We start from the raw sequence: 25026 nt of genomic DNA on the forward strand, positions 1-25026 counted from the left end.
GAAATATGATCCTCTGCCTGCCTCAAGTGTTTGTCGATGGGCTGCAGGTTCTAAGGAAACTTAAATTTATCTGCATATCCTTTTGCCTTTGTTTCCCATGTCATAACCAGCTTAAAATAACTAATATGCCAGGGGTGCCTGGGTGGCTCAGTGGTGTAAGCATCGGACTTGGTTTCGGCTCAGGCCATGATCTCTCGGTTTGTAAGTCTGAGTCCCCCACCATGCTCTGGGCCAAGAGCCTCCGTGGGATTCTCTCTCTGCCTCTCCCCTGCTCATGCTCTCTCCCATTCTCTCACAATGAATAAATAAACTTTGGGGGAAAAAATAATCAACACACTGAAGAGGCGTACCTTAGGGTGGCATAATTTGCTCACCTTTGCCATCTCTGACATTTTAGGAAGTTGTTCATGTGTGCGCCTCAGACTCTCCTCCTCCTGGGGTCCTCCTCCCTGCTGCAGGGAGGAACACTTCTCATTTCAGCTCTCAGCTCTCTGCACTGGTGGCCGAGCTCCACAGCAGCCTGTAAGTCAGGGAGCTGCCCTCGCTAGAGCTGCAGGTTGGCTGAGGGGAAGTCACCAGGAGACCTGAGAAAATGGGGAACTCTCTGCTGAGGAAAAACAGGTGAGTCCAGACTCCCCAAGGGAAAGCAGGAGAGATGGGGCAGAGGAACGCAGCCAGAAAGAGAAAAAGAGGTTTTTGGGTGAGGGGAGGGAACTGGGTAAAGAACTGAGAAACATGAAGCGCCTCTAGGTGTCAGACACTAAGTTCAATTCCTTATGGGTTTGGCCTTCTCCCCAGAATCAGTGCGAGCAGCTGGTGGAGAACAGCTGAAAGGCAGAAGGACTTTATCAAGGGAAGTCAGGGCAGTCAACCATGACTTCAGAAATGGAACAACTTTCTGAGGGCTGGGAGGGGATGTTCTCCTGAGCTCTCAACACCTGCAGGGAGCTCAAAGACACCACTATTTTTTTTTTTTTTTTAATTTACATCCAAGATAGTTAGCATATAGTGCAACAATGATTTCAGGAGTAGATTCCTTAATGCCCCTTATCCATTTAGCCCATCCCCCCTCCCACAGCCCCTCCAGTAACCCTCAGTTTGTTCTCCATATTTATGAGTCTCTTCTGTTTTGTCCCCCTCCCTGTTTTTATATTATTTTTCTTTCCCTTCCCTTATGTTCATCTGTTTTGTCTCTTAAAGTCCTCATACGAGTGAAGTCATACAATTTATGTCTTTCTCTGACTGACTAATTTCGCTTAGCATAATACCCTCCAGTTCCATCCACATAGTTGCAAATGGCAAGATTTCATTCTTTTTGATTGCCGATTAATACTCCATTGTATATATATACCACATCTTCTTCATCTATTCATCCATCGATGGACATTTGGGCTCTTTCCACACTTTGGCTATTGTTGATAGTGCTGCTATAATATGGGGGTGCATGTGTCCCTTTGAAACAGCACACCTGTATCCCTTGGATAAATGCCTAGTAGTGCAATTGCTGGGTTGTAGGGTAGTTCTATTTTTAGGTTTTTGAGGAACCTCCATACTTTTTTCCAGAGTGGCGGCACCAATTTGCATTCCCACCAGCAGTGCAAAAGTGTTCCTCTTTCTCTGCATCCTGGCCAACATCTGTTGTTGTCTGAGTTGTTAATGTTAGCCATTCTGACAGGTGTGAGGTGGTATCTCATTGTGTTTTTAATTTGTTTTCCCCTGATGATGAGTGATGTTGAGCATTTTTTTCATGTGTCGGTTGGCCATTTGGATGTCTTCTTTGGAGAAATGTCTGTTCATGTCTTTTGCCCATTTCTTCACTGGATTATTTGTTTTTTTTTTGAGTGTTGAGTTTGAGAAGTTCTTTATAGATTTTGGATACTAACCCTTTATCTGATATGTCATTTGCAAATATCTTCTCCCATTCCATTGGCTGCCTTTTAGTTTTGCTGATTGTTTCCTTCTCTGTGCAGAAGTTTTTTATTTTGATGAGGTCCCAGTAGTTCATCTTTGCTTTTGTTTCCCTTGCCTCTGGAGATGTGTTGAATAAGAAGTTGCTGCAACCAAGATCAAAAAGGTTTTTGCCGCTTTCTCCTCGAGGATTTTGATGGTTTCCTGTCCTACCTTTAGGTCTTTCATCCATTTTCAATTTATTTTTGTGTCTGGTGTAAGAAAATGGCCCAGGTTCATTTATCTACATATCACTGTCCAGTTTTCCCAACACCACTTGCTGAAGAGACTGTCTTTATTCCATTGGATATTCTTTCCTGCTTTGTCAAAGATTAGTTGGCCATACGTTTATGGGTCCATTTCTGGATTCTTTATTCTGTTCTATTGATCTGAGCATCTATTTTTGTGCCATGACCATACTGTCTTGATGATTACAGCTTTGTAATAGAGCTTGAAGTCTGGGATTATGATGCCTCCCTCTTTGGTTTTCTTTTTCAATATTGCTTTGGCTATTCGGGGTCTTTTCTGGTTCCATACACATTTTAGGATTATTTATTCTAGTTCTGTGAAGAATGCTGGTGTTATTTTGATAGGTATGGTCTACTTTGTTTTATTGTTAATACAAGCTATTTGTACTTTGAAGAAATTAGCCCTTTTCTCTTATTACAAAAAATATTTTTTCTGTATATCTCATGCCATGCAGATATTTTATGTTTGCTTACTATTTTTTTAAATGTTTATTTTGAGAGAGAAAGCGTAGGGGGGAGGCGCAAAGAGAGAGGGAGACAGAGGATCTGAAGCAGGCTCTGTGCTGACATCACAGAGCCCAATGTGGGGCTCAAACTCACGAACCATGAGATCAGGACCTTAGGCAAAGTCAGATGTTTAACTGACTGAGCCACCAGGCACCCCTGTTTGCTTACTATTTCTTAAACATAACTGAATTAAATCTAGAAATCTCCTTGTTTTCTACCAATTTATGCTTAAAATTCTTTCCCCTTCTTAAGACAAATCCACGGTATAATTTTTTGTTTGTTTTATTGCTTTACATGCAGCCCCATACATTCACTATATGGTGTCAAATACACACACACACACACACACACACACACACACACACACACACATTTTTTCCCCAAGTAGTTAATCAGTTGCCTCAGCATCTTCATTTCCATGCTAATTTAAAATATCTCCTTTAGAGGTGTCCAGGTGGCTCCGTCAGTTAAGCATCCAGGAGTCTTGATTTAGGCTCAGGTCATGATCTCATGGTTCACAGGGTAGAGCCCTATGTCAGGATTTTGTCTCTCACTTTCTGTGCATCCACACACCCCGTCTTAAAATCAAAAATCTTAAAAAAATAAAAATAAATAAACTGTCTCCCTTAATATAATTTTTTAAAGTCTTATATTTATATTTACTGGGATGTGATTTTCAACTTCACCATCCAATCAGCACACCCTCATCATGGTTCTCCAGACCGGATTTGTTACAAAAGCCATGGAAATCCCATCCCCACCCTCACTGAGCAGAGTGAGAGAACCTAGTTCTCTATGAGAGGAGCTCAGAGTCTTACTTACTGACTGGTAGTTCTCAGACAAGTTGCTTAACATTTTCAGCCTTAGTTTTCTCATTGGTAAAAAAAAAATAGAATCATTATATCTACCTCATGGATTTAGTCTGAGATTAAATGAAATATATACAATGCATGTGTTACATACATGTAGTAAGTGTGTGTGTGTGTGTGTGTGTGTGTGTGTGTGGAGAGAGAGAGAGAGGTTGAGAGAAAGTAATAAACAAACATAAGTAGTATTTTTTTGTTTCTTTTTCTCTATACTCTCAATTCTCCACAGATGGAAAAAAATGGTTATACAGAAGAAACCTAACCCAAACAATGAATAGATTTTTCTTTATTTAATCCTTTTTTCTCCTCTTGTCCCCTGTTCTCAGCCTTGGTGCTGTAAAAGACGATGATTTACATGAGACAAAGCCAGTACCCTTCCCCATCCCTGTATACAGTCCTGAATGTTGTGCCCAGCAGATAGACTTCTCTATATACTGATACTCTCATGGTCACCATAAGGAATCCTGGCCATGTGGGAACAAATGATTTAGGACTGGTTGTGTATGGAGGTTGTTGGAGAATGTTGGTGGGCTGTTGCCATGGCAATGGAGAAAACGTCAAATAAAAGGCTGCCATGTACATTGAGGAGGGGCTGTGAACAGATCTGAGGGCAACAAGCAGAAGCTGAGGTGATTCTGGGGCTACACACAAACGGCGGTTGGAAAACTTGTGAATTAAAGTGGGAAGCCTGGAAAGGAAGTACTTAGCTCATTCCTGATAGATTGGGTTTTAGGGGGCAACAGAATACTCATAAGATACCCTGGTCTGGAAAATCATACCTTCAAACAGAGAACATCCAGGTGAGAACAAATCCAAGAAATCTCCCGGCCTTTGCCCATGAAGAGTGAAGTCTGTCAGGTCCTGAACTTCACATACTCCACACGGAGCACCTTACTTAGACCCAGCATCAGTTGTAATAACAGTAAATGTGAAGACAAGACAAAAACACTTTGAACCTTTGGAGAGGAGATGTACTAGGAACCTAGTGTGATCCCCAGCAACTAGAAATAAGATCGCTGTTTCCTGCTGTCTCTGTTCGTTTAACTCAAGTCCCTTTGTGCTCAAGCTCCATCCTGGCCATTCCATTTGAAGCTCAAAGTTTCTATTTCTGAGATGACCACATCTCCCACATCATCACGATTGTTGAAAGGTTTGTGGAGAGAGACACTTGCAATTATCCTGATGCTGTTAAACCGAGACTCTTCTGACTACTCCCTTTGAGTGTCAGGCAATCACTCAAATATGAAACTAGTGTCTCGGGGTCCAAGAATCCCAAAGGGTGGCAAAATCAGTTGTTTTGTGGCCCATAGAGTTATCTGCACTTTTCCTATGGTTTCAGGAGAAGCTTTTGAAAGAATATCAGTTAAAAAGCTACCACTGAGCCAAAGCTTCTGTTAGGAATTAGACGCCCAAAGACTCCCCCCGCCCCCAGCAGCATACATTTCTTCAGTGCAAGCTCAGAGTCACATATTTGGGGGATATCATTGGACATATGTCAAAGCACACAGTCCAAAGAATGAAACAGACCAGAAGGGCCATGGCCATTATAACAAGGGAGAGACTGGGTGGACCAGGGGGCCAGAGAAGTTTTGTGTAAGAGACAGGAGCCTGGAATTGCTGGCACATAGCCTGGTGTCATAGAGACGCATCTGGCCTCCTTCAGGGAGGTTCTCTGAACCCATCCCAGACCAAAGCATCCAAGCCGAAGGGCAAGAATATGTTACAGAAAAGTTGAGTGGGGGAAATAACCAGTTTAAAAATAACTTTTGCCCGCATTTAACTTTATTTAACCCTTACAATTCCATGAGGTAAGCAGGGGAAGTTTCTTCATTTTACCGATGAAGAAACTGGCTCAAGGTTTCCAGAGACACTGACTGAGTAATTCAAACTTGAGTGTCTTTTCTCATCTTCCAAATCTGCTCCGTGAACCAGATTTCTTAGCAATTGGTGAGATTCCTTGGTTTCCTTCTAGCGTTTCTTTAGCCACAGAAACAGGAGATATAAACAAATGGCCGAAAGTAGCCCAAAGGGGAGGAATAACTACAGCCAACGCCTTTCAGCCCCCAATTTCTGATGGCACATAGACCCGAGGGGTTGTCAGAACACTCAGCCATGCTGACGCCCACAGCTTCTCCTCTCCTGCCCTTTCCAAGGGAACTCCTTGGGAAGATCACTAGGGATGATATCTCTGAGTGGCATTTTACACTTTACATAGTGTTACTGGTACACGCAGTACTTTATAAAGGACCCTCACATTTAACTATGTAGGTAGCTGACTATGACTCAAATTCAGAAAGATGCCCAGAATGATACTTAGACTTCAGGCTGGATATCTGACCACAAAAAGATCCTGGGCCTTTCTGCCATAAAATAGATCACAAGTCTTGTTGATTTACCTATGCCTTGAATCAAGGAGGTAGATTTGAGGATCTGAGCCAGTTAGAGATGCTCTGTTCTTGGCTATTCATTCCTTTATGGAATACTTATGGAAAATAGATTTACTGTGTGCTCCATACTGTGGCATGTGCTGGCAAATAAATATGGTCCCCAGCTCTATGACACTAATGTTCTAGTGTAGGATGTCAACAAAGTGGGATCGAGCCCTGAGTCAGGCTCTGTGCTGACCGCGTGGAGCCGGCTTAGGATTTTCTCTTTCCCTCTCTCTTTCTCTCAAATAAATTAGTAAATATTTAAAAAGAATAATAAAGTGAAGAAAACTAAATTTTAAAAAAGTTATTAGCGGGGTACCTCGGTGGCTCAGTTGGTTAAGCTTTTGACTTCATCTCAGGTCATGATCTCCTGGTTTGCGAGTTTAAGCCCCGAGTCGGGCTCTCTGCTGTCATCATGGAACCTGCTTCAGATCCTCTTCCCCCTCTCTCTCTACCCCTTCCCCTCTCATGCTCTATCTCTCTCAAAATAAATATAATAATAAAACATTTTTTAAAAGTTATTAGCAAAAGAAAAGAACTATTTCTCGGGGTGCCTGAGTGGCTCAGCTGGTTAAGCATCCAACTTTTGATTTTGGATCCGCTCATGATGGAGCCTCATGTGGGCCTCTGCCCTGGGCATTGAGCCTGCCTAAGATTCTCTCTCCCTCTCCCTTCATCCCTCCCTCTCCCCTGCCTTAAGCACGTTCTTTCTCTCTACCTCTAAAAAAAAAAAAAAAAAAAAAGAATTATTCCAGGCGAGGCCACTTTCTAAGGGGAAAAACAATGTGTCTTTATCAGGCAGATTATCTCACTTTTTTGGGGGGATGGAGAGGGCCCAAGTGACAGGCTCATTGGCATAGATTAAAGAACTCCTGGCTAACTGGTTAAGACTACATTTCTGGAGGAGGTTGAAACTGCAATTAAATTATATATTAAAGGGCACCTGTGTGGCTCAGTCATTAAGCATCTGACTTTGGCTCAGGTCATGATCTCACAGTCTGTGAGTTCAAGTCCCACATCCGGTGAGCCCAAGACCCACTTTGAGTAAAACACGATCTCCACTTCGAGTGAGCCCAATTTCTCTCCCTCTCTCTCTCCCCACTCTCCTCTCTCTCTCTCCTTCTTCCCCTCCTGGGATTCTTTCTCTCTCTGCCCCTCAATCAATTGTGCCCCCCCCAAGAAAAATTATGTATTAAGCACCAGTTCGAGAACTCAGTCTAAGTGACACCATTTTGGGCCTGTGTTGTTTTGAGGTTTTTTTTTTTTTTTTTTCAAAAGAACAATTATAATATGGTATAAATCGGAGAAATTCAGAGTGCTGTAGAACTCTGTATAAATATTACATAACCTATACCTGAAAGAAATCTCTAAAATGTCCATGTACTTATACCTTGATTTCCTAGAGATAACTCACGTGTCCTTCATCACAAGAGTCCAAGCAAATCATTAAAATCAGTCATGAGCAAGCCCTTTCCCTTTGCTGGGAATACAGCCGAAAGTCCCTTCCCTGATTAGGAGTTGATAAGCATCATCTTCATATTTCAAAAGGTCAGTTAATGTCCTGGAAGGAAGGAGTCATTCTAGCATGCTAAATGTGTCCAAGTCATCTACAATAAATACTGTCTTGGGGTAAGAAAAAAGGTTTTTCACAGAAATGGCAAAGGGAAGAGAGTCACCTAACAAAGCTGCAGAAACCAACATTGTGATTTGTGTCATCTGTTATTTTAGATGCTGGGACTGCTACATTGCTGAAGGTTGTCTCTGCCTTCCGTGGTGAGTGGAGAATTATTTCATGAGTTATTTCCCTAAGTGTGGTTTCAATGTGGTATTTGCTTTAAATCACCTGTAACTGCCCACTGTCTGTGGCCACAGTGGAAGCCTGTCACTACCCGGACACAGTCATCTGAGAGTCAGTCAGGGAAGTGACAATTTGAGTTTGGTGAGAAACAGGAACAATAGTCTTGATAAGCGCTCCTCAAACAGGAAAGCCTCAGAAGCAAAAATTAAACTGGCTACAATGCAGAGAAAGACCCTTGAATCCCACTGCTAGCCCCAGAATCCCCATGTACAGAAGCATACATTTCTGTCCCTTACAGCCAGGGTGGTCATATAATTCATCCTCTGCACTGAGAAAGCTTTGAGAGTGAAAGAGACCCTAAAAATAGTTTAGGGTCCCTAAATGACTGATAAGGACGTTAACTAGGCCATCTAAGCAAAGCAGAACACACAGTCATGCTCCTTGGAGTATATGTCATCATCTCTGGAGATGATAAGGAGCATCCATTACATTTATACTGTGTTTTTCTGGGGTGGGGGCGTCATCTCTACAGAGCAGTTACCTCTGTGTTCATATGGGAGCTGTTTGCTTGTTTGCTTGGAGATCACAGACTGAACTTGGGGTTAGAGCTGGAAATAATCTTGCCTCCTTATCTCACATGATATAAAAGAAATTGAGATTTTGTTAGAAGAAAACATCCCCCAAATAGTTACCTATAACATCATCATGGTTCTCCATTTATAAACCAATTCCACCTCAGCCTTAGAAAAAGGAGAAGGGAGGAGAAAGACACACACACACAAAGGTGTAGATTTCTCCTTGATCTTATCCTTCCTTTTTCTTTTTATCTATCTTCGTTTGCCTCTATGCTGAAGGGGGTATACCTTTAACAAATGAAAGACTCAAAGATAAGGTTTTAGAGTTGAGTGTAATTTCCTTGGAGAGTTGCTGAACACTGAACCAATTTTCTTTCCTTTTCTTTTTTCAGGAAAAAAACACACAGTTTTGAAGCAAAGCCAGATTCCGATAAGGAGAGTAAGTCATTGCTTTCTCTTTGCTACCTTTGATAGACTTACATTTCCAACTGCCCTTTCCCCACGCTTCCAAAGCTCCCTGGGCATTATTTCCAGTGTAATACCTTCCACATCAGTCTGAGTCATTTGTCCAGTTGCTGGTCTCCGTCTCCACTAGACTGTGAGCTCATTGAATCGGGAGCTGGTGACTCCGTATCTCCCTGAGGTCTGGAAGCTGAAGGGGTTAACTGGGAACAATAACTGGAGAGCTAGAGGTGCCAGGTGCTTCCAAGAGACTGCAAGGAGGCCAGTGCGGGCACAGAGAGCACTCAGGAGGGGCATGGCCTTGTGGTCAAGCTTAGGACTGGGGCTTTTGTCTTGAGAACCGCAGGACTATTTTAAAGAAGGGTGGGTGTGATGGTGTTAGCCTTAAAAGACATCGCCTGGGTGGCTGTGCAGAGAACTAATTGTGTCAGGGAGTGGCAAGAACAGATGCTGGAAGATCACTTAGGAGGTGAGGCAACGGTCTCTGGAGACAGAACAGGACTGAAGCCAAGAAGAAGGAATTCGAGAAGGAGAGGGTAGCGAATAGCATCACGTGTGAGAAAGAGAGAAAGCATAGGCATGAGGACAGACCACTGGATTTCTAAAGAAGAAAAATGAAGGAGTTTTGACTTTGCCTTCCTGGGTTGAAAGAGCGGAGCCTAATTCATTCACTCTGAGTCTTATCAACTAGTTTTGTAAAGTATGAAAAAGGAATAATATGGCCCTCCCATCCCTAGCGTCACCAGGGGAATCATGGGTTCCTGGAAACCCCAATCTCCATCAGAGCCAAACCCGGTAGAAATAAGACCTCTAATGCCAAAACTTGCAGGCTTTTCTTTCTTTTTTTTTTTTTTTAATTTTTTTTATGTTTACTTTTTTATTTTTGAGAGACAGAGAGAGAGCGTGAGTGGGGGAGGAGCAGAGAGAGAGAGAGAGAGAGAATCCAAAGCAGGTTCCAGGCTCTGAGTTGTTAGCACAGAGCCTGACGTGGGGCTCGAACCCATGAACCCTGAGATCATGACCTGAGCTGAAGTCGGACGCTCAACCGACTGAACCACACAGGCGCCCCTCGGAGACTTTTTTTGTAGTGATAATCAGGGACGTCCTAGATGGCCATGGGAATTTATGGAGATAGGAGCATCCGGGATGTCAGTCCTGAGGAAATGCAAATCCATAATAATAAATCAAGTGGCCTGCAAGGGCTTACCCACCTTCTGTGTAGGATGGCACCATGCAGCTTCCGTGGGAAAGCTCACATTTGCTGATCGAGCTGATGTGTTTGTGAAGGGGGAGCAAGTCCATTTGTCTCTTTACTGAGGGGCCAGAGCCAGTTGGTTTTAAATAAACTGGTTTTTGATAAACTGGCCTGCTTTTGTTTGTATCTGCTAGCAAATTCAGGAATGGGAAGGTTCAATTTAAGAGTTTGCTTCTGAAGGGGCACCCGGGTGGCTCTCTTCGTTGAGCATCCAACTCTTGATTTCAGCTCAGGTCATCATGCCTCGGTCGTGGGATCAAGCCCAAGTCAAGCCCCAAGTCAAGCCTTGAGTAGGGCCCCTACGTAGGCATAGAGCCTGCTTAAAATTCTCTCTCTCCCTCTGCCCTCTCCCCCACTCATGCTCTTTCTCTGCCTCTTCAAATAAAAAAAAGAAAGAAAAAAAAAAAAGAAAGAAAAAGAGAGAGAGTTTCCTTCTGTCAAGCTTTTCTTGAGCACCAGCCCCCGCATGACGGCCATCCCCTCACCTGCATAGACACCACAGCCCTCCTTTGCATTGTGGATCCTCTGAGGCCCTGGTCTGTCCCCTACGCTAGCCTGTGAGCCCCTTGAGGACAGGAAATGTTTCTGATTTTTCTTGGTCTCCACAGTACCTGGTACAGGGCGGGTCTGCGATGAATTTTGTATGAGGGATGGAGGGAATTGTGATTTCCTTTCCAATACCCCACCAAATGTGTTTCCCTCCATGCAGCCTCTCAGCCCCAGCACAGCTCTGCTGTATCTTGTTTAGATAGTGCCGTCACTCCCCAGGGGTGTGCTGCAGGTCAGGATAGCCTGATGGGCTATCATGTGGCTCTCTGGCTGCTTATATCCGAGTGTTTGCCCCGCCTCTGTCCTCAAATCTCCCCGTGACCTGAAATTCATTGAGTGTATTTTCTTTCTCCAGATACAGAAATGTCATCTGCTCCCATCCAGGTAATGCAAACATCTCTGAACCTTTTTCTGAGATGATGGCGGAAATGCGGACACCCCGGATGGCAGAAGTTGGCCTCCAAGACCCCTTCAAAGCTCGATATGAAAGAAAAACTTTAGGTGCCAATGCTTGCTAGCCCAGGACCCTGTACGGGGCCCGAGGGCAGCAGCAGCCGCCACCACTGTTGTTATACGTCTTATTGAAAGGAACTAATATATACGGAGTCCTTTGTTGGCACCAGTGTGCTGAGGGCTTTGCCTGTAGTGTCCACGTAACTGTTACAGCAACCCTCTAAGATTGGCACTATGATTTCCTCTGTTTTACAAATGAGAAAACTGAGAGATTGAGTGATATACTCCCAAAGCCAGACAACTGACAAGAGGGGCAAAGACATGATTCAAAACCAAGCCTCCGTCCCAGATCCAGGCTCTCCCTCTTAGATTTGCTGCTTTGCTTTTTATCTCCTGAGATGCCGCTGACTAGGAACCTCTCTTGAGTGGTATCCCTTTTTAATAATGCCAAAGTCTCTAGAATGAGTGGTTAAATATCATAACCCAGCCAAGTGAAGGTATCCTCAGATTGTTCTGTTATGTATGAATAGGCTGCCTTCAGGGCCTGAGATTTGGGAATTATACGGAGTGGTCAGGGGTCACTCTGGAACATGGAGCAGAGAAGACATGCCTGAGTAGGCAGAATACTCCAGAAAGCATGAGCTCTCTGGTGGCCTGGGCTAGGGGTTGGAGTAGGGACAGCCATTTAGGAAAAACATCTAAGAGATGGGGGGAAAGATGGTCATGGAAGACAGACTTTGCCCAGGGTCAGGTCTGGGTTGAGCCTAGAGTATAAAGGGAATGGCAAGAAACCCACTGTTGATGAGGCTCTTCTTTCACTAGCAGGATAATGCTGACCAGAGCTCCTTAGAAGAACTCTCCTACACCCTCATCAATCACAGCGTCCTCGGAAGAAGGTCATCAGGGATCTCTGGGGCATACTATGAGAACATTTCCCCCAACACCAAGAGACCCAGGGAGTTCTTGAGAAGAACTGAGACTTCGTATGCACTTCTCCATGTGCCTTCCTCCCCAAGGCATTTGCCCTCCCCAGAAGATGAATATGAACTTCTCTCTCCTGGTAAAATCTCCTTCCACTCCCTGCGTCAGCCACATCCACCTATGTTACCTTCTGAGATTCGGGTTTCTTGTTTAAAATGAAATAGACCAGAACTTGTCTAATTACCAGTAAATAAAAGCTGGGGGTATAGAGATCTGGTTGAAGCAGGCATGGGGCACAGAGCCCTTAAGGGGCACACGCATGGGCGCGCACACACACACACACACACACACACGCCACCCCTTTCTACAGGGATCTCTGCAGAATGTGGTTTACAAACCACAGGGATCCTTAGATCCTACTCAATATTCATCCTACAAAGACCAACCACTTATCCTAAACACCACTCTTTGAGAAGGGAGTGGCCATCTTTGATTCCAAATGGCTTTGGGAATCGGCTGCTTTGCTCAGTGGTGGGAGGGGCTTCTTGGTCTTCTACAGCTGGGAGCATCACAAAGAGTCTGCTCCTGTGTCCAGGTTCTTCTCATAAAATGTCTACATAATTACCTCCTGAAGTCACAAGGAAGCATTACCCATCATACTAAGCATGCCAGGGGGGTCTCCTCATTCCACACGTGGGCCCAACTCTTCACCTGGAGCCTTCAGGGGGCAGGGGGAGGCGGGGGAGGCTGGGTGCGTTCCTCTCACTCCATACCACTCAGCAATGGTCTTTGCATAGTGTCCTTTGACTTGTTGGCCCTCATGGCTTTGTCGGTTACATGGGTTGAATCCGTAAGTTCTAGGCCAGGTTTTTGTATAATTTTTAGTATAATTTTAATCCATATTTTAAACCTTGTATTTCTCCCTAGAAATATCTTAATAAGAAAATCATAGCATTAGAGCATGGTAGAGTAGAAAGACCTATGGAGACACTCTAATGCCACCATCCCTTTTTTGCTCAGAGAGGATAAGTAGGCCAATGCAACTTTGCAAGTTACTGACAGAACTTTATCCAGAGCCCGATTTCCTGGCTCCCGATTCCACACTCTTCCAACATACTACATAGAAGAGCCTCTATTTAACTGTATGGTGTATATGTGGATTAATTCATATGTCATGTATAAAATAATAATAAAATGTCTACATGGGAAAAATAACACCCCCACACACATACCCCTTCTCCAATGAGCCTTTCTCTGTATGTTCTGATTATTTTTCCTAATTTTTTTCTCATTGTTCCTAGAATTCTGTCTACTCCCTAAAACAGGGGTCAGTACACTGTGGCCCACAGGCCGAACCTGACCTAGTGCCTTTTTTTTAAAATAAGTAAATTGTTATTGGAACACGGCCATGCTTATACATGTTCATACTGTCTATGGCTGCTCAAACACAGAAGACTTGAGTCGTTGTTGACACACACTGAGGTCCTGCAAAGCCAAAAATATTTATTTTTTTGCCCTGTTCAGGAAAAAAAAAAAAGTTTGCAGACCCCAGGCCTAAATGATCATATTTGGAGAGAAACTCAACACAAATGTGTTTGGGTTTTGTAACTCATAAGAGCTGATACCAGTAAACTGGCATGAAAATATTAAACCACAATTTATATGAGACCAAGAATAATTAGCAAATTAGCCTATTTCTATATTCACACCTGTGTTCTCAACTTCCTGTTTTAAGCCACGGCCATTGTCCTAATTTTAGGGATGTTAAAACAGCAAGAAGTTTGTTGACAAGGTAGTGGATACGTTATGTGTTTAATCACTGTTTTGGCCCCAAAACTAACCAAGGTTAAATAACTGCTATTTAAAATGTGCTAAATGCCAATGAGGATAATAAATCTGGTCCCATGAGGCTGGATGTGCCAACACAGGTTTGCTGAGACTTCAGCCAGTTGGTGGGCTTCAGCTAAGAGCCAATCACATCTGGGCATCTTGTCCTCTGCTAACTTCCTGTTTTCAGCAAAGTTCTCTCACATGGAACTCTAACTTTGACCCTTGGCCAGGGTTCACTTAGGGGAAAGAGTGTGGACATTAGAGTCAGATAATCAATGATTCAAATCCTGGTTCTACCTCCTTCTCCCTCTAGGACCTTGAGCATGTAACTTGAAGGCTCAGTTTAACACCCATCAACAGGAGGGCTGCATCTAATGTATGTAGTTGATTTACCACAGACCCTGAATAAATATCTCAAAGAGCAAAGAGAAACAAAAAAACTTCACGATGTCTGAGGAAAATCACGTATTGATGTGCTTGATGATCAGGGTCACCCAGCTCTCCTCCAGGGAGAGAAACACAATCGCTGGGTTTTATACTGGAATTTTTCATTTGGACTTTGGACCTTTACTGAAGTTGACCGGTTTATAACTTTTTAGTACAATGGAAGTTATACAAATTTGAGTCTTATCCGTGAAAGTATTATTTGTCCCAAATAGTATACACCTTTTATCAGCAATACATTAAGCATAAATGCTTAACCAAAGAAATTTGTTCTTATGGTGACATTTAGAGGGATTACAAAAGGGAATTATTTTTGATCAGGAGAGCCCTTTGGGAGGGCTTTGGAATCCCTACTATGTCTGTATATAATGCTGATCCTGTTTTCCATGGATTTCAGGATTTCTGATGAAAGCTGTGAAGCCCTTTTTCCTGAAAATGCGCACACACACACACACACACACACACACACAATATGTTACACAATTTAGGTTGTAGAGGTCATCCATCAGGGAAAGAATTCCTGTGTTCTGGATAAGATACTGAGGTTGAAGATCTAAACTGCTCCTTGAGGGAGCACAGATATAATCAGAAAACTCCCTTCCCCCTTGCCGGTCTCACACCTGTACATGGCCAGTACACAGAGGCACGTTTTATACAGCCACTGCAGGTTTGGTGGTTTCCGTTTTATGTTCAGAGTAGCATCTATAAATAATCCCTTAACCCGTGAGTAAATTCTTATTCAGAACAGAAGAGAGGTACAAGAAAAGGGCAGGGTCAGGAAAATCTACCGTTGACAATAAATGCAAACGCTGACATTTTTAGGACAACCGCAGGTGACGGGTGCTTCGAATACTCGCAGGAATGGAAGGGCATAGGTAGAACAGGACAGATGAGTCCCCAGGTTACCGCAGGAGTCTTCAGAGAGAAGGAGATTCTGCTCACATTTCTCTGACTCTGTTCTTTTTCAAGCCAGCCTCTTGTGTTCAGAAAGCAACTTGAAAGTCATTTGATCTGAGCATACCTCAGTTCTGCCATCTGTTAAATGGGTCAGTATAAGTTCTTCCCCCTTTTAGACAGAGGGTGCTTTTTGCAAGGCACTTGGGGAAGCACTGAGTGGTCTTTACCATCCCAGAGAGTCTTCTACAGTCTGATGGTGACACCTGTCAACCCATCCCTTCCCCCCTCACCGCCTGTGCTCTTTGTGGCTTCCCAGACATCAGCCAAGCCTGAACTGAGCAGGACCTTGGGGTGCCTGCCAAAGTCGGAGGCCACTGATGGTGTGCAGTTGTCCCATGGGCTGGACTTTGCCCCCCAAAATGGTGGAACTCTAAGCTCACTCTTCGCTCTCTCCAGACCTCGGTTTCCTAAATAGACGATGAGGGGACTACCTTCTGAGGCTAAGAATACATGGTCTCTAACGATAACCGAAAGGTGAAAGGATGTCTGAGGACACCACTGCCATCAGCGCGGTGACAGCATGAATTAGTTATTTTAAAGCAATGAAACAGTAACGGGAGCAGAGAAGGGACGGCTCAGAGACACTTCTCTCGTTTTTCTCAGCACTGACCAGACTCTGGATGGAGCAGGAGTCCACGCAGAGCCCACATCTAAAAGAGAAAAGACAAAACGTGAACCTCATCCTCACAAGACACAAACACGTGTAAAGGAAAGCAAATCTATTTATTCAAACCCCACTGGTGTATGCTGACCACTCGTTTCTCTGACTGCCCACAAGCCTACAGTTTGTCTTTATTTTTCACACCGGGCTGTTTTTTTCCTGCTGTTTCCCACTTGGTCTGTGCAGAGTCTCAATGCCTAACAAGACCAGCAGCTTCTTTTCTTGTAACCGGTCTCTCTTGTAATTGTTTGCAAAGCACATTAAAAAAAAAATCTACAGAACTAAGTTAAATTGAGAGGCAAAAAAGAATTGGACACATGGGTAGAATTTTTCTTGGGAATAGGAGAAGCGGCACATCCCACTGATCTGGCTGTCTCTTTCCTGTCCCTAAGTGACTTCCAGAAAAGATCGGTTTCTCTTTTTTTTTTTAATTTTTTTTTTAACGTTTATTTATTTTTGAGACAGAGAGAGACAGAGCATGAACGGGGGAGGGTCAGAGAGAGGGAGACACAGAATCTGAAAGAGGCTCCAGGCTCCGAGCTGTCAGCTCAGAGCCCGACACGGGGCTCGAACTCACGGACCGAGAGATCATGACCTGAGCCCAAGTCGGCTGCTTAACCGACTGAGCCACCCAGGCGCCCCGGTTTCTCTTCTTAAATCTTTCAATTGCTTCACAGATAGTTGTTGAAACCTTATCATGCACCAGGCATTGTGCTCACCGTTAAGATGTGTGGCGACCCATAAACTCATCTCCAGTTGCAGAATAGTGTATACGTAAGTGCCATTTTTTTTCCAGACACTTCAACATGCTTTAGTCACAAAGTTCAACTCTTTCCACAGCACATGAACCAAAGAGCCACACCTATGGAAAGTCTTCTGTGTGATTCACAAGGGGTCAAAACCCAAGAAAATGTACTTGCCTCTCAGAAGAAGGGAAAACCACACCATCCTGTCTCCACACAGGAACAGGTCCTTCCTTCTGGCCCCAGGCCCTTGAGACACCTGGTCCTACTGGGAGAGCCCTGGGAGGAACTGGAAGATAGAGAGAGGGCCCCTCCCCGCTCTCACTGGCACGGAGGACCCAGCCCACCCCAGCCCATCCAGCTCAGTCTTACTCAGAAGGGGAAGCTGCTCTCAGGGAAATGAAAAAAATCAGTTCCAACACCATTAACTGCAAGAAAATGCCAGCCGAAATCATGGCCCTGGAGAGTCAACAGCTACGAAGCAATAGTAATGTGACAATGATCACGCAAAAATAATTTATTGTAAATATTTTTAAATCCTTCTCCATTAAAGTTACTCATTACATTCTACAAAGTACAAACACACTAAGATTTACATTTGACATGTAAAAAATAAAGAGGAAGAAGGGAAATTCACCTATATTGCTAGTTTAAGGAACTATCCTCAAAATGGCACACCAAGTTTACAACAAATGCACCCTCTAGTTAAATAAGAAAGCAAATTCACATTTTCCAGAGTCCTGGATCTCAAAAAGACCAAGGCAAATCTGGCCTGACACGCACATTTGGACACAACCCCATATACAATAGCCCCTCATACTGATGTCCACCCACAGACAATTTAACTGAGACACCGGGGCTAAGACTCTTATTATATGATCACAACACTCTCTCTTGGAAAGTTTCCAGCAAATCAATTTTCCCCACAAAACAAATACTGTGCTTCCTCGTGCTAGGCAATTCTGTACCCACAGATGATCAACACAGTCACTAATGCTCCCCTCAGCCTGCAAACAAGTTGGCATTAAGCCTCCAACAGTTTCTTTCCAACAGAGAGTTGGAAATTGCTTCAAACCATCTTCAATAAGATAAACCATCATTGCCTGAAGACACGGAGTTTTATAGGAAGGCCAGTAACATTGGACAATAAAAATCCCGGGCGTAGTATCTACAGCACAGGGCTAGGCAGCCTTAATGTTTCTCGGATGGAAGTGTGACAAACTGTAAATTGGCAAAACTATCCCAAACGATAGCTGTGTGTTCAAACCCCAAGCTTATAGAGACCCACTTTCCAAAAGTGGGGTTCAGGAGTCACGGGAGCAATAAGACGGGAAATAAACACGCGTGGTATTTCCGTAGCCATACATAACACAGCGACAGCGGATAATGTGGCCAAGGCCGGTTTGCAGGTCACAAAATAGACACAGAACTCTGCCGCTCTGGTCTTGTCCAGTGCCTTCCTCACAGTCTTGCTTGGAGGTACATCAAATATCACATCGGGAGTGGGGGAATGGGAGGGGATTTCAGAGAGCGAGGGGCTCAGTTGTCCCTCACCCCTGCCTACCTACTGTGTTCTCTTTCCACCTGAGGAGATCCCTCCTCAAAGGTCACCTTTGCACTAAAGAGAAAGTGTCCACATGTGGGTGGGGGCAACTAGTGCTCCAAGAATAGCAGTAGCCCCACGTGGCAAGCTCCGCCCACCTACCCTGTTACCCCCCACCCCACCCCACCCCCAACCCCACTGCGGGCTTCCTGCCTCTGTCAAGGCTGAACCCAGCCGCAGTAGCTCACAGGTGCTGTTTTGCTGGAGACAGAGCCAGACCTCATAAACGCAGAATGGGGGGGAGAGGCCATTGCCAGTCCTTCCACATTAATTCACAGGATCCCTTCTGGAAAATGACATGAATTCTCTCATCCCCAAACTCAGTGGAGCACTGCTTTCAGATACAGACTGGTATCCACCGCTTCATTCTGAAAAGAAAATACAAACGGAAGTCATTAATTTTTTTTAAATCATGATTATTGTACAGATTTATGCTTTCATTTTATTTCACTGGGTTCGAAAATAAACTCTTATGTAAACTTGAAATGCCTATAAATCCCTAACAGAGGAAGTTTTCTCTTCAGTCAATACACACATGTATCTCTGAATGCTTTTCTTTCGTTTTTTTTTTCTTAAATTTTTATTTTTATTTGATTTTGAGAGAGAGCCCCGAAGCTGGGGAGGGGCAGAGAGAGAGAGAGAGAGAGAGAGAGAGAGAGAATCCCAAGCAGGCTCCACACCATCAGCATGAGCCGGTTGCAGGGCTCGAACTCACCAACCAGGAGATCATGACCTGAGCCAAAATCAAGAGTGGGACCTCAACTGACTGAGCCACCCACGTGCCCTAGAATGCTTTTCAAAACGCAGATAACCCGTTGCTCATTTGGGTATGATTCACGATAACATTTTGTTGAAGGCTTTTGGGTGCTGAGGACATTTAAATGATGTCCGTTTTCATAATCTATTAGCCTCTAGCTAATAGATATCTACTAGCCTTTAAATTTTCAGTGTGTTAAATGGTATACAATAGACTGTGAGCAAGTCTGATGAGGGAAATGGTGTGGACCTGGCCTGACCAAGGTGGAGATGCCCATGCAAGGACCTGAGGACCATCACATGGAGGGTCCGTGCACTGCCACAGGGTCCTCACAGTTGACATTTGGGGCTGGACAAATCTTTGCAGTAGTGTAGCAGGATTCTCTCACAGAGAGTCGTGACACTGAGGCTTTTCTTTCCAGGAAGCAACTTCACCCATGCCGGCGCCGCTTATCTGGGTTCGTACCCAAAGCACTGAGCCCCGAAAGGCAGGTAGCATAGTTTTTTATATACATTTTCTATTTCTTTGTCTCCCTATATGGTCACACACAAACATGCAGCCTGATTGAGTGGTCTCATGCTATAGGGTCATGAGGGATGTTGTCACGCATGCGTCTAGCCAGGTTGCCTTGAGGTTTTGATTTTTTTGTTTTTTTCCCCCACAGAGGAAAAACCTCTACCACAGTAGAGAGGGGCCCTGTGCCTTGTAAGATGGTCAGATGCTGGTATCTAGATGCTAGATGCTAGTATCTCATATACGCACCCAGTCGTGACAACTAAAAACATCGGCAGACATTACCAGCTACCCCGAGGGGGCGGTGGAGGGGCAAAACTGCCCCCACTTGAGAATTAGTGCCTCTTGGCTAAACTTTCCAAGATTCCTGGAAAATCAATACACAACCTAAGCGATTTTCCTAGATACCAAGCAGTCCTGTCAAAACCGGAACGCACACGTTGGCTCCTCTGCCGGCAACCAGCTCATCAGTTTACCCCCAAAATGTGCAAACAGGATTCACTCTTCTCACTGCCTGCAGCGTTTTCCTCTTTTCTCTCACACAAATCTGGCTTTTGCCTTCATTTAGTCTAGCTGAGTCCTTCACATATGCGAAAACAGTACAAAATAACTACCCCAGGTCAAGATGTCTAAAATAACTCGTGCTGCCATTTTACATTTGTAAAACAGACTGACCCCCGCCCCATCCCCAGGCCCCCAAACACCCATAAAGTGAAGGAGCTCAAAAATAGCGGAAGGGGGAGGTGAGATCTAGTAAAGCAGTTCCTTTACCTTTGAGGGCGGCATGCTATGTGACCAAAGTCAGACGGAGAAAGGCAAAATGTTGCACAATCTCACTTACACGTGGAATCTAGGAAAAACAAACTCATAGAAAAAGAGACCAGATGGGTTGCAGAGGGAGAGGGCCGGGTGAAGGTGGTCAAAAGGCACAAACTTCCAATTGTAAAATAAATAAGTTCTGGGGGTGGAATGTACAGCATGAGGGCTAGAGTTAACACTGCTGTGTGGTACCTTTGAAAGTTGCTAAGGGAATCAATCCTAAAAGCTCTTATTACGTGGGAAAATATTTTTTTAAGTTTACATATTTTGAGAGAGAGAGAGAGAGAGAGAGAGAGACTGGGGAAGGGGCAGAGAGAGAGGGAAAGAGAGAGAATTCCAAGTAGGCTCTGCACTGACAGTGCAGGGCTTGAACTCACGAACTGTGAGATCATGACCTGAGCCAAAATCAAGAAGTCAGACACTTAACCAACTGAGCCATCCAGGTGCCCCTGGAAAAAGAATTTTAAGAATCATTGTTCTTTGGAGTGGCTGGGTGGCCCAGTTAAGTCCTGGCTTCAGCTCAGGTCATGATCTCACAATCCGTGAGTTCAAGCCCCCCATCAGACTCCACACTGTGCAGAGCCTACTTGGGATTCTCTCTCTCTCTTACTCTCTCTCTCAAAATAAATAAACTTAAAAAAAAAAAAGAAGAAGAAGAATCATTGCTCTTTGCAGAATTGGAACAGCATCTCTGTGGGAAACTGGTTGCCCAGAGGATCACGGGAGGCGGGTGGGGTAACCCTCAGACCCACAGTGCGGTGAACATGGAAAACTGGTCTAAGAACACATGGGGTCTCACTGGGTCCCTCCCAAGGGCCTCTGCTCAGCCAACCTATCCCTGACTGAGCTCGTCCCCTCCCTTAGCCTGCCTGCCTTTTCGGGGTCTCTCTTCTTCCTTCCTCACTCTTCCCAAATAGTCACTGCGTTGTCTCCCATTGGACTGATACACTCCTGAGGGTATCAAATGGCTCAAACACTGCACATGCACGCTCTAGAAAGTGGACGCGGGGTCATAGAAACCCCCCACCCCCAGCAGAAAGGTCTGAGAGGAACAATGATACAATCTCCTGCTTACTCCTGGCTGCATCCTTTGGGCACCTGCCGCCGTCTGGCCCCGGGTATATGTCTCTAAGGCCATCTGTCTGAGCTCAAATTCTTCCCAAGCTCTCCCCAGGCTCACAAGCCACCGCCCTCTGAGTGGCCCTCCCACCCTTATAACCCTCTCAATTTTTTCTCACCCTCCTCTTCTACTTTCCCTGCCTACCTTTGGAAAGAGCTGGTAACCACCAAAGTACAGAGGGGGCTCGGAAAATCGAGATCACTCATGACACAGCAACGGCCACCAGACGCATCTCAGGCAGCTGCACCTCCCTTCTCTCACCTCTTCATACAGCAGGGGGTTGAAGGGTTTCCTCCCTTCCTTCCTTCCTTGCCTCCCTTCTTTCCTCCCTCCCTTCTCTCTCTCTCTCCCTTTCTAAAATTCCTGTTGAGGGGTGCATAACCTCTTCACCCTACACTTGGATGCTCTCTGTCTGGCCCACAGACACACTTTACTTATTCAGGTAAGTAAAACTGCTCTGTGAGGAAGCAATTCATCTCAGTGAGCTTAAATTTGGCCCTCTGAATATCATTCATTCTACTTATTTGGGAAAAAGCAAGCTTTAAGAACTGCTTTATATAACTCTACACCGTCTTAAACAAGGATTAGCCTACTTTCACTTCCCGTCATCAAGAAATGCCAGTAGAATAAACACCCCTTCTCATACTATGTAGGAACAGGAGTACTTGCCAATCTGTCCTGCTCTTCTGATTCTAGGCTGGCTGGCACCGTGCCTGGTGCTAACTACATCTCCTAATTTGCCTTTTTCACTCATTTAACTGGCACTTACTACTACCGGTGTGCAGAAAGTATTTCCGGCGGATCGCAGATGATGAAATATACAAGACGGTCGGCATTATGGGCTAACTAACAAGGGCCCGGGCCCCTCCAAGCGAGGGATCAGGGTGGGAAGTGAGACCAGAGGTCAGGCCGAAGCTCCCAGTGCAGACGCAATGGAGGCGCGTCTCCAAGGCTTGTGGTTACTTCTCCTCCCCACCTTCCTTTTCACCGGGTTTTGTGCAAAGTCTTAAAAATTCTCAGGTTCTGACAAGCAGGGTGTTTTCCGTGCTGATGAAAAGTAACATACCAATGTTCTCATTCCACTCTTGGTTTCAAAAGTAGATGAGTAAGTTGATTAACTTTCCAAAGAGACTGATTTGCCCTTTCATGCCCCTCTGTTAATGTAATAGACTCAGTGGCCTTCAACAGAAAAAGGAGATCGGTTTCTCATACTGAGATAATCTTTCAATGATTTAGCGGTATCATTCGTTCCAAATTCAATACTTCTCTTGTGAAACCGTGGCATTTTCATGAAGCTCACCAATGATGTTGCAAAGTGGGATATGGGACTCCAAATGTGGGTGAGCTACAACAGGGAAACATTTAGCCTCATCTTTACAATTTAATTATTTTTTCCCACCTACTCTGTCTGCTCATGGAGGCAGGACCGTGTAACCTCCTCCATGGAGCGTGAACATCACTTGCGCAGAAATCAAACCAAACCAGCTGCCCTCCATCTGGTTCACTTACTGAAGGTCACAACTCTGCCTTCCTGACTTCTTCGACTTACCGTAGAGCAAGAGGGATGCTGGATCAAGCCCCAAAGTCTCACAACCGGACACTCTCTGATCATGGAGATCCTGTAGTAAAATGCCCAGCACCAACTCTTTATTCATCATATACTTCATAAAACTGTCATCTTCTGAAGGAACCCCAAATTGCAGGTGGTAGGCTACGGTGGCATTTTCACTGCTGAAAGGCACGCCAAACAGACACAGCAACACAGATCAACAGCATCACACTGCAACCCAGGAAGCTGACTTTAGCAGGACCCTCTTTCTAGTTCCTCATGTTCCTCCAGTACAAAAAGGCAAAGGGCACACTGTCCTAGAAGAACCCTCTTCTGTAATCTCGCCGCAGAAAGTTGAGATGACCCTAACCACTTCCTTCCACCTAAAACCCATCCTCTAGGAGACCCCTGGGAGAGGCCCTTGAAGGGAGAGTCACCCTCCAGCTACTGTCAAGGACGATCCAAGGGCTGGCCCATCCTCTGCCCCAATACCAATCTTTTATCCCCTGAGGCAGGGAAGCCCTGTTCTCCTCTTGTATTCCCTTCTCCACATCCTCACGCTCCACCCTCTCCCTGCCCCAAGTGACTGCCACAGCTGTTTGGTTTAACCAGTTCATTCCTTAACCTGCAAAATGTCTGAGGTAGGACGCAAAGCTCCCTGCCACCAGCTGGCTCCAGAATTCCCGAATTCCCACCGGCTGCCCTGTGTAGCGGCAGCATATCACAGCTCCAAAGTGAGACCTGTTTTCTGTCCAATTTCCACCTCCCGAGGCTCTCAGCTTTGCAACTCTCAGGAAAGGGACCTAAGGAAAAGGGGTCTTCATCTTCCTAGAACATTTTTCCAGTCCCAAAATGAAAATAATCATAGGGCTATCTTCGGTTAATTAGTAGCTTACCCTGGCTGGTTAAATGCTACCTCGACATACAGGTTTTTCAAAGTTATCCGCATACTTTGGTTCAAGAAGGCCCTGATTAAGAGCCTGCAATAAAATAATTAAGAGGTGGCCACATCTGAGACTCTCACCCTAGGGCAGTTTTTGACTGACCTGCCTGCCGCTCCCGGGAGCCTGGATCAGAACGCTGGTCCTGCTAAGGACGGGGAATGAGCCCCCTCTTGTGGCCAGAGGTCACATAGGCCACTATTCTCGTATTCATGTGGCTGCCGGTTTATAACCCGTGACAGCCAAGCAGTGTGCCAAACTCCGCAGTTCGGATGAACAAAATACCGTCAAGACTGTGGAGAACCTCTCGGTTTACGTGTGCTGCTACGGATGGGCTGCAAAATGCACGTTCAGGCTCTCGGCCAGAGACACAAGTGTGCAGGTGTCATTACTTGTTCCCCGTGCTCCACCTGCCAGTTATTGCTATCGATGGTCAACATCAAGGTTGACCATTGATAGCACATCAAGCTGCACATCAAGGCGTACAGCCACCCTGCACTCCCACAGGTGGGCAAGGTCTCAGGCTGGCTTATGGAAAGGATCACAGGCTGACTTTCAGAAGACTAGACCAGAAGTTTTTGAAAGAGAGGGTTGCCCTGCCTAACCCAGCCTGGCTAGCCCAACCTAGTCCCACCACATCAGGTCACCCACTGGGGGAGTTTACATTAAGGCTAGATCTTGAGGGGAAAGGAGGGATTTTCAGGAAAAACAGAGCCATGTGGGCTTCGCCTCAGCTGCCCACTATTAGAGTGCGCCTGGCAACTGACGAACCAAAGGCCATTTTCGCAGGTTCCTGTTGGGCTGGGGCAGGACTGAGGTCACTATCCCGTGTAGACACAAACCTGGCTGCCAGGGGCCTCTGGCTGTCTCCTGCCCGCTAGCGGCAGCACCTTTTGGGGGACAATGGTTTTTGTTTCTTACTCATCCCAACACTGTTAAAACGCTGCCTGGACCTCTTAAAATGCAACAAAAGTGCTTCCCGTACAGAGCTCCTCTACCCAAAATCCTAAAGTCTTAGATTTTTCTTTCAAATAACTCGTAAAAACAAATTCTCTAACATTTAATCTTCAGATTTCTAG

General features: G+C 45.1%; 2 protein-coding genes across 6 annotated transcripts in view; one reads left to right on the forward strand and one right to left on the reverse strand.

Annotated features, from left to right (window-relative positions):
* The first annotated feature begins 453 nt into the window (after positions 1–453).
* Positions 454–16193, forward strand: GCSAM (germinal center associated signaling and motility). Of its 2 annotated transcripts, none has more exons than XM_086675454.1 (6): positions 454–621; positions 7726–7770; positions 8763–8809; positions 10992–11020; positions 11912–12149; positions 15845–16193. In XM_086675454.1, the coding sequence occupies exons 1-6, from the start codon at positions 593–595 to the stop codon at positions 15946–15948; spliced, it is 492 nt and encodes a 163-aa protein (XP_086531580.1). In that variant the 5' UTR covers positions 454–592; the 3' UTR covers positions 15949–16193. The 2 variants fall into 2 exon arrangements, with proteins under 2 accessions (XP_086531580.1, XP_086531581.1); XM_086675455.1 differs by having other exon boundaries at positions 11915–12149.
* Positions 16194–17133: 940 nt separating this feature from the next.
* Positions 17134–25026, reverse strand: part of CC2H3orf52 (chromosome C2 C3orf52 homolog) — a 33304-nt gene continuing 25411 nt past the window's right edge. The window contains exons 5-6 of one of the 4 annotated variants that reach the window (XM_086675458.1): positions 23007–23076; positions 17134–18616 (exon numbers count right to left, since the gene is read on the reverse strand). In XM_086675458.1, coding sequence (XP_086531584.1) covers positions 18569–18616; positions 23007–23076 — 118 coding nt within the window. In that variant the 3' untranslated portion in view covers positions 17134–18568. The other 3 variants (XM_086675457.1, XM_086675456.1, XM_086675459.1) reach the window with 3 other exon arrangements.

The sequence above is a fragment of the Puma concolor genome, chromosome C2 (assembly GCF_028749965.1).
Source record: "Puma concolor isolate L17-30 chromosome C2, mPumCon1.1.hap2, whole genome shotgun sequence".
NCBI classification, from domain to species: Eukaryota; Metazoa; Chordata; class Mammalia; order Carnivora; family Felidae; genus Puma; species Puma concolor.

Bases quoted from the DNA above. Each gene is read 5' to 3' on its own strand.
- GCSAM (XM_086675454.1), top strand. From the start codon at position 593: ATGGGGAACTCTCTGCTGAGGAAAAACAG. The intron at 8,810-10,991 runs GTAAGTCATTGC...TTCTTTCTCCAG, and splicing joins GCCAGATTCCGATAAGGAGA to ATACAGAAATGTCATCTGCT. The intron at 12,150-15,844 runs GTAAAATCTCCT...CGTTTTTCTCAG, and splicing joins ATATGAACTTCTCTCTCCTG to CACTGACCAGACTCTGGATG.